The 9,942-nt window shown below is 42.4% G+C and overlaps 1 protein-coding gene and 1 long non-coding RNA gene across 3 annotated transcripts in view; one reads left to right on the plus strand and one right to left on the minus strand.

Moving 5' to 3' along the window:
• LOC148393390 (uncharacterized) overlaps positions 1-9,942 on the minus strand; it is a 31,071-nt gene that overhangs the window by 2,789 nt on the left and 18,340 nt on the right. The gene's annotated exons all lie outside the window — the stretch shown is intronic.
• Positions 5,691-9,892, plus strand: opn6a (opsin 6, group member a). Its single transcript, XM_088385597.1, has 6 exons — positions 5,691-5,934; positions 6,105-6,310; positions 7,682-7,781; positions 8,525-8,629; positions 8,705-8,928; positions 9,282-9,892. Exons 1-6 carry the CDS (start codon positions 5,796-5,798, stop codon positions 9,750-9,752), a joined length of 1,245 nt encoding a protein of 414 aa, XP_088241723.1. The 5' UTR covers positions 5,691-5,795; the 3' UTR covers positions 9,753-9,892.

Raw genomic sequence — 9,942 nt, forward strand, 5'->3', positions numbered from 1 at the left:
TAATTGTACAGCAATCATGCAATCAGTGCATTCCCATGGGCACAGAAACTAGCATGCATATGTAAATAAAACTAAAAATAAAAGGCAGTCGTCAGCATGTTTGAGGTGATGATGAACTTCAGCTGCACTTTAGTGAGCTTTTGAAGTGATAGGGGCGGCCCTCTTTACACATTTACAGCTTGAAGATCACTGGAAGGTGTTGACAAGCACTTGCCTAAGCCCAACACAACCACAGTCATTATGATTTTATTGTCAAGAAAGCATAACCATGGCATGCACGGGACTTTCAAGTTTGTCTGCAATTATGCTATATTGTTTATATATATATATATATATATAGATATATTATATATATATGGTATATACATTAAAGCTCAGACATATTTGATTTATGCAGGATGTGGTACGGCTGCTACTTATGAGATTGTGAATAGCCGTTTTAGCAAGTACAGAAAGAGTCAAGCAAACCTCACATTCCAACGTTGGCATTAGGGTTAGGCCTGAAAGGACTGAGGCGGTTTTGAGGCTTGAGGCCTTGCAGATCTGAACATGTTGGCATATCTGATATATTAGTCTGACATATGACAGGGGACTTAGACCTTCCATACATAACAAAAAAGTAGAATGGCTGACATGAATGTGTCCATTCCCTGCAAAATTAATCCAATTTCGAAAGAAAAACTTATAACACGAGTAGCTTCTTTCAATTTGAAAGTTGATGTTTTTTACTTTAAAGATAAATTTGATGTTTTTTATCGAACACAATAAAATACACACCCACATGGTTTTGTCATGTCTGAGGAAGATGGAAGTTCTCAGAGAAAACTAACACAAGCACAGAGAGAACTTTAATGAAACGTACAAACTAAGATTTAATCCTGAAATATCTGTCCACAGGGTGAAGTCCATTGAGGAATTTGTTAAGTAAAAAATTTTCCAGAGGCCTAATAGGGATCTTGAAGGGGTCACATACACGTAAAGGTCTAAAGGGTGGCTAAGTGTTGTCTTTTTAAATAGGCGCAGGCATGTCTCCTGGGTCACCGCTCGCAGTCAGGATGTCATCTTTGTGTAGACATTTTTTAAGTGAGGCAGCAGCCCTCTAACCACCCATCACACACAGGTCGGCCCAATGACCCCAACAGGATGTCAGGCCTGCTAAGGTGTTATTGATGGGGTCAGATATTTTAGAATAGATTTGAAACGCTTGCGTGATACGACTTTGAACGTGACTGGAGTCGTCACGCTTGGTGAATCTTTTCGCACCATAGACAGAGGCAGCCTGGTGTCATAACGCATTACTTTGAGCGACAGTGATCACAAGAACGTAGGGGTCACAAGGTGCGATCAGGCTCACGCAGCTGCAGAAGAGCGAGGACACTAATCTCCTCAATCCACAGACGGTCTGAGAACAGGATCCACAGAGGACAGTGTCACTTCATAAGCTGCTCATTATTAGCAGCTAGGACAACAAAAACATTTATGTTGCTGCATGAAAAGCAACAGGAGTACGAAAATCTGGGCAAGAAGTGTCTTCGTCGCAGAGGCCTATTTCCGCATGGAAATCTCTTCATATTTTTGTTAAATATCCCCACGTGTCAGGGGCCGTATGCAGACCTCAGGGAAAAAGTATGTTTTCCACCCTTAATTAGAGCTCCTTACATAAGTAACCTGCTTAGGCAAACACACAGAGGAGAAATGTTCAAACTTGCCCAAATAAATGTTTGTATGTGGTTTTGGGCCACATAAGCATCCTACCTCACCTCGCCACACGAGACATGCTTAACAATTGCCCTATTTTTCCCCTTATTGGGGATTCCTCAATGTCTATTTATTTTCAAACAAAAGTAAGCTTTTTTTGTCTCAGATAAAGACAAAAACACAAAAGGCATGGATTTGGTAGCCCATCACACGTGCGTTACGTAAAAACTATTGCATCTTCATTATTATCCTAAGGCAAGTAACACGTCAGTCCCGTTCGCTCCCTCAACGGCGCAAATACCCCTTTTTAGCCGAGCCAGATAAATACCAAAAGAAAGAGAACTCCACCCTTGCACACATACTTTGTGCTAAACAGACATAGAGCCCAAAGTGTTTCTTTGCTGCCTGCAGTTTCAAGCAACTTAGTCTGCCAGCCAGACTACAGTGCTCACAGATTTCAAGTAATTGTACGTGAAAGCAGCGGCCTCGAACTTTGGCGGCAAGTGAAAAACAATCGACTTTTTGTACTAGAGGCTGAGTCATTGCCTCAACCGTGAGCCTCACACATGGAAGACTAGCTTTAAAGGAGTTGAGGAGTTCTCAGAGTGCATATCATGTTCAGAGCAATATCCTGATTGCATCAAGTGAAAGGCATTTGCGGCAAAACCTTGTCCACGTGAAGCACTGCTGTAACATGAACGACAAAAATGCTATGACGGCGCCGACCGTCAACATCTGACACAACTCCTCAGGGACTTGGGTTCTTTGAGGAGGTGTGAACATGCCCAGGTCAGGAAGTTGTGGTTTATAAGTTTTTGTTATTGGACGTTTGCCATTCTCACCTAAAGGCCAGCTGAATGTCTGCCTGTATTAGTCCACCACTCCTTCAGAACCCTGTGCGGAAGGAAGAATTACTACTAATATGGTGGCATTTCCAGGAAGTTTTCACTCCTGTTCATCATCACATTTTCCTCAAGGGCAAAAGTGTAATTGATGTTTTTAACAAGTTTTATTTTTATGATAAAAGCACTTTAATTGAGTGCCAAAGGGACGATCCCCCACACATCAAAATACAAATCCTAAAGTTATACGTCATGCTAATGTCTATATCACACCATTCTTTATCATCTGATGATTTATATAAATAATATAAATTTTATAGCCTGCTAATGAACAAACTGAGGTATACCGTTTTACAATTTTCCCTTTTATAAGAGGATTTCATTTTGTTATTTAGCTGACAATGGCGTTGTTCCTGCAGCCTCCACTTGCAAATGAAATATGAATATTTCTAATCACTTATTCTGCAAAAAATCACAAGTTAACCTTATGAACAGACAATGATAAATTTAGCTCTTTGAGTAAACAGCACACAAATTAAAGAAATGGTAGTGTCCTATCATCACCCTAAAGTCAACCAGGAAGTGGCCCGCATTTGTACACATAGATGGACAAACAAACACAGTTCTGCCTCAGTGGAGATCCGCGCCTCATTGAGTACCGTTCTATTTTGACATGAAATGACACCTTACCAATATCATTCAAGGGCCAAGCCCAAATTGACAGACAGGCCACTATGTGGAAGCTCGGAACAAGCACTCTCTGTGTTGGAGCAGCCTCGTTTGGAGACAAGGATAAAAAAAAAAAGTGTATGGACCTTTTCACGGAGATCCTGTATTGCCTTCTCCAGCGAGTCTATGTCCCAGTGTGAAGAGAGACTTTGTTGCTGTTTCACAGTTTGCACCCCTTTAACACACCTCCATAATAGTATCTATGTCTGCGCTTTTCCATTTGGAAAACTACTTTTCTAATGTCATATCCCGGGCCTTAGGGGGGACAGAGTAAACCCGAGAGAAAGTAATCATCTTAAAGTTACAGTGGCTCACTGTTGGTGCACACTTTGGTATCCAGTCTCACCTTTTTGTATCTTAACGTCAAAGTGAGTGTTGGACTGACAACACAGACAGCGCTAAGTACTTCAGTCATGTGCCACACCTGCTAATCGCTGTTTTCCCTGTTGAACGTTGACCTTTTAGTTTCGCGTAATCTCGTTCGCAGCTGTCCTCAGCACCGACATGCAGCACACACTTTCACTGACACACGATTTCTACTTACAGCGTTTCGGTAGTTGGATTTACTCAATTTTAATAAACCAAATCAAATCCACAAAGGCGATTTTTGGGGGTAGATTTCCCGATTTGTTTCTCTGCAAGACCTGAATTAGAAATGAGCTTCCTCACTGTGATCCATGCTCCCATCACAGGAACAGAACTAGCATCTCTCCAATATCTACCAGCAACTTTATCATTCCTGCTGCACATTAGCATTTGGCGCTATGAGCATGGTTCCAGTGTGAAAGCGTTATGACATTATTTTAACTGGAAGGCTCGTTCCTCTGAGGAATCAGACAAGCTGCATGATTCTGTGGTGCTGCACACACAGCGATCAGTGGCGAGCTTGTTTGTCACGCTATGTCTCTCGGCTGAAGGCGGAGGCCGAGTGATGACTGGGCTCTTGTGTTTGCTGCTGGATGGGTGACAGCTCGGGTCAGAGGTTCTTTTTCCTCTTAGCTCCATTTCTCTCTCTCGGCCCGACGGCCCAGCGGCTCAAAGAAAGGATTTGATGGAAGGGACTTCGGAAGCTCCGAGGCGTCTGGCAGCAGCAGCGGCCTTCCCGTCCACATCCTGAGGGCCGGCAGGGCGGCTCTGTGGCGGGGAGCAGAGTGAAACAAGGTGCACACTGTGACTTAAACACAGAGTGAATGGGGTGGGCGCCTCAGGTTACCTCAGAGTGTATTACCATGAGAAGGGAGCAGGAGGGGATGATGAAATTTACATTGAACAAAAGAATGATAAATCATCCCAAATACCCATCCACCCAGGACTGTGCTTATTTACCGATGCAGATTGCAGATGATCCCACCATCATCGATAATTATCGAATCAATCGGATGAGCCGTGACTATTCTGACATCAATTGCAGTAAGTGTGCCGTAAGCCATCACACACCTTGTCAAGTTGAAGTGATTTCACCTCTCTTGAAGAAAACACTATGTTGTATGCCATGAAAAAAAGGGTTTTAATAATGGCTTGGACAGGACTGAAATTGCTGCCAGACCACACAACTCAGTGTGGGACCTTTGTGTAGCAGTTCTGTTAATGACTTCCTCCATGCTGGGATGATGCAAAGTGACAAGATGTTTTTTCTGTACCTCTCTTGAAAATCTGTGTTGTTACTTGGCAGTGTCAGTTCAGCTGAGGGAACAGCTGCTTGTTTGCCTCGAGTAACATGAGAGGATGTTCACCGCGGTCACGTCCAAGAGCAGAGCCAGAATGGCCAGCTGCAGGATGGCGTCCTTGTGGGAGGGCTCCAAACAGACGGAAGCTGCTTGCGTGGCTTTGTCTTAAGGGTTTAATTGATATTACTCCTCCGAGTTAATCCAAACAACCAGGATGCACGTTATCTTAGGATGTTAGGTTTGACAGGTACTTTGTTTTTCTATCTATGCTGCTGACTCAAATAAGAATACACCCACAGATTGCAAAGTTTGACTCCTGAACACTATATTTTATTTTTTATTTATTGTATATTGAATTCAAAGTTAAGTCGGTGTATTTTGTGAACCCAGCCACACATGCAGGCTTGCAGGAGATTGGTTTGGTGTGCCTTGCTCAAGGAGACCATCTCTATCAATATTTCTATCTGATTGTTCGCGTGTTGAAGTACGTACATTCTGAATGCATATAAACATGCCATTTGTCTTCTCTACTCAGAGAAAGATTGACATATGCTTGCAGACTTTTGTATGCCATGGAATTAAATATTGTCTGCAAAAAAGAATCCTAGTGATGGACTGAACTATTATTCCCTGTTGGGAAGGATTTTGCCCCAAAAAGTCTATCTGCTTAGCTGTTAACAAATAGCAAGGATTAGCTCTACAATCATCAGGACAGTGAGCGCTGTGGTATTAGTGGTTGTGTCTAAGCTGGATTTAAAACGAACAGATCGTTCGTCTTGACTGGAAGACCGCAGGAGTGTCGAGTGGAAGGAGAAGGGAGAGCAGCAAGACTTCATGCCTTGGCATCGACATTCAGGCCATGGAAATAACGCTGAAGGCTTTTCCTATGAAGGTTGTCAATATTCCTTGGAGGAATAACAACCTGAGTAATCTGCATTCAGAGCCTCCACTGTCTGAACATGGAGAGACCATCATTGGAGTCTACCTGCTGGTCTTAGGTAGGTCAGTTGTTACTTAATACAGAACTTCAGTGGTTCAGCGACTCATTGAAGTATTTAAATGGGTTGCTTATAAAGGACCTAGCTAATACAAATTCCAATAATCTTTGACACCACTAGGCAGTATAACTTCACCGACAATCACATAATAACAATCTGTCCTTTCACAGGCTGGCTGTCCTGGTTTGGAAACAGCCTCGTGATGTTTGTCTTGTACCGACAAAGGGCTGCTCTACAACCGACAGATTTCCTCACTTTAAATCTCGCCATCTCGGATGCCAGCATCTCAGTATTTGGTTACTCCAGAGGGATTTTGGAAATATTCAATATCTTCAAGGATGATGGGTTTCTAATCTCCTGGATTTGGACCTGTCAGGTAAATCAACCACTCCAGTACAAAAAGATTCCTTTGTTACCCCAGTCTGTTGAGCTCACTTAGCCAATCATGATCTTAAAGCCTGTATCCCACTGAGCATCAAGGGTTAGCCAAGGTTTGCACAAGGCCTGAATGTTGATTTTTCATCAGGGTTCATTTGAGGTTGTAAAGTCACAAAGACGTTCGCCAGATATTCTCCAACAGTTTTAATAGTCTTCAGCGGTTTTTGTTGAGAAAGAAAAACTGTTTGCAACTGTATGCAACCTTTTAGTAACCCTGACAAAATTCCAACGTTCGCTATGGCTGCAAACCCTTGTGGCTCAGTGATGCCACCTGTATTCATCTGCTTTCTTCATTTCGCTAATCACAACTAATGAAGTAAATTAGTGAAATCTGTCTTTGAGTCAAGTGGTGCTGTGTATCTATGTGTGTGAAAGGGATTTTGAGCATAGCTGCATGCATGTGAGGTGAAGGTTAAATCTGTAATAAGATTACACGATCTTTTTACACGAGGAACTCTGATCACAAGCAAACGGAAAAAACACATCAAAAGACACTGTAGAATTGTTGCATAACATTCCTAAATGTTGGATATACTGTACCTCGAACATGCTGAGGCATGAACCCCAAAGTTAGACGAAGTGATCTCATCTCGTATACATTCAACTGTGATGGAGAAAAAAATTGTATAGCTTAATCTTGCTCTCTGTTTTACCTGAGAAAGAGAAAGGGAGGAGCTCTGCTTAATCCGTGAATCCTGCATTACATTTCTGTCATCCTACAAATGGGTGCTTACACAATTTGAAAACTGCAACTACTGTACCTAATTAAATTTCAATGACTTTATGTAAAATCCGACAAGTAGGCTCTGCACAATGTGAGGGGTGAAGGTAACGTGATGACGGACAGTAATAGGATTACAACTAAGAGAGATCAAGAAAGGGATCAAGTACGAGACCTTAACTGGTTCAAATCACCTGCAAACACAACGGGGAGCATCGTGGGGAGCACAGTCAAAGCTAGACGGAATCAGAGTATCATTCTCTTTAAAGAGATCTGGGATTCAAAGATAATCAGACATTTGTCTTTCTAAACAATCAACTCATAGAAGTAAAAAAAAAAAAATCCGTGACTCAAACCACACAGAGCAGGATGCTTAAAATGTAACCTTAAACAAATGCATATACAGTACATATGAATGTGAAAATGTGTTTGCAAATATGAACAAATCAGAAGCATCTCAAAAGGAATCATGTTCAAATTCGGAGATTCCAAAGTACCTGTTAGAATAGGTACTCCTCCCCCCCTACAAAATCATGACGAAAATCTAAATAAATTCATTCTTCTACCCATCTTTGTGCTACCGTCTAGGTGGATGGTTTCTTCACGTTGCTGTTTGGGCTGGCGAGTATCAACACTTTGACCGTTATCAGTGTCACCAGATACATCAAGGGATGCCACCCCAACAAAGGTCTGATTCTGCTCTCACACCAAACAAGCTCCTCACCCATGTCCACAGTAAAGTCTTCACATTCCACTAGTTCCTGCCTGAGACAGGGGACTAATAAAACCTTAATACCAACTTCAGCGGTGGAAACAACCACCACTTGTCCCCTGTGATTCCACGTGCCAACGTGTCATTAAGTTCCTTAAAGTTTCTATTTTCGAGTCTGTGACGGCGGCAAATGTTTTAATTGTGCTCGTGTTTGCGGTCGTTCATAAAAGACAAATCTGTCTTTTAACATTGGTGGTTAAATGTGTGGTATATGTGGGATCAACATTTTATGTACATCTGAGGGAGTGAAGCTCCTAAGCATATTCTTGCGTTTGGGTTGGAACTGTTAGCCGCCCTGCAGTAGTTGCTGCAACATCAACAAAAGGTATTGCAAACTTTACGGTATGTCAAACGGCTTATTGACATATGATAAGTGAGCCTAGCATGAAGAAGTGCTTTTCTTCCAAAGAACACAAAGCTGCGTGTACCAAGTCAACGCAGGTCTTTTTTAATTCCCTTCTGTTTGCTGAGGTTGTTATCATAAGAAAAGACCCACTTGCTCGCTTAGTGTCACATTCTGGAATTGATAACAAGACAAGAATTTTCCTTAAGTCTGTTATTTGTCAGATTCACCTTCACTTATTCATGGGAGCTTCTTGGAGGTGAAGTTGCATAATAATTCATTGTATAATTAATACAAGTAATTGTATTTTTTGTAGGTTGCTGCATCAGCATGAACACCATTGCAATATCACTCATCTGCATCTGGACCGGAGCAGCATTTTGGTCTATTGCACCATTGCTGGGCTGGGGCAGTTACACAGGTCTGTTGACGGAGGATACTTCACTAAAAAGATTATCACCTTGATATATTCATAACTACATGTCTGACCCTGCAGATCGAGGATATGGAACTTGTGAGGTGGACTGGTCCAAAGCCAATTACTCCACTATCCACAAGTCTTACATCATCTCCATTCTCATCTTCTGCTTCTTCATTCCTGTGATGATCATGCTCTCCTCCTACATTTCCATCATCAACACTGTCAAAAGCACTAACGCCATGTCAGCTGAAGGTTACCTCACCGCCCGCCAAAGGAAGGTGGAGAGAGACGTGACAAGGGTACGCAAATACATCCCACCCTCCAGAAAAGTCATGCTGGTTAGCATGTCTGAGTCACAGTTCTGAGGTTAAGAGGTCAAATTATGGCTCCAGTTTGTAGGCTCTCCCGGGGATTAAATGGCTTTCTCCGGGGAGCCTAGTTTCCAAATTCACAAAACACGAAGGAGTATACAAAATGGATGGACATTTGTGTGGACATATCCTGAGTGATTTCATTCAGTTTTACGAAACAGTCCCTCCCTGTTGGCCAATAGAGAGGAAGTCAATTTGCATTCAATTCCCTTACTGTAAAGTACACAGTCCTGATTTCCTCTATGTCTTCTGGTAATCCTGAATCATGTTTCTCTTTCCAGATTTCCATTGTAATTTGCACAGCTTTCATCATGGCCTGGTCACCGTACGCAGTCGTCTCCATGTGGTCTGCCTGGGGGTTCCATGTGCCAAACACAACCAGCATCATGACCCGCCTCTTTGCCAAGTCGGCCAGCTTCTACAACCCGCTCATCTATTTCGGCATGAGCTCCAAATTTCGCAAGGACGTGTGCACCCTCCTGCCGTGCGTCGGGGAAAACAGGGATGTGATCCGTCTGCAACGTTTTAAAAACATCAAGCTTAAGGCTCAAGCCGCCCCTCCACCCGCACCACTTCCTGCCCAGGTACTGGAGGCCAAATACACAGTGAAAGACATGATGCGATGCAATCCTGATAGTGACTCGGGAGTCAACAGTCCTCCTCGGACTCCTCCATTTGAGAAACAAGAGATCTTCCATATTAATTTGCCCTCGCATATCGAAACATCAGAGTATTGCTGTGACAGACTCTAAAGACCGGGCCATTCTACTTAAACACATATATGACTTATGAGAGAAGATTAAAGAGATTTTTCTATTTTTTTTGCTCTTATCCATCTTTATAAGGATGTAAAATCCATTATTACTCTCAATAAATTATTTATTGCCTGAAAGATCAATTTGTGTCGTCTTTCATTATTCCAACTGTCATTCAAATATTGAT

Source organism: Syngnathus floridae, chromosome 9 (assembly GCF_059516105.1).
Source record: "Syngnathus floridae isolate MCC-2025c chromosome 9, RoL_Sflo_1.0, whole genome shotgun sequence".
Classification (NCBI taxonomy): domain Eukaryota; kingdom Metazoa; phylum Chordata; class Actinopteri; order Syngnathiformes; family Syngnathidae; genus Syngnathus; species Syngnathus floridae.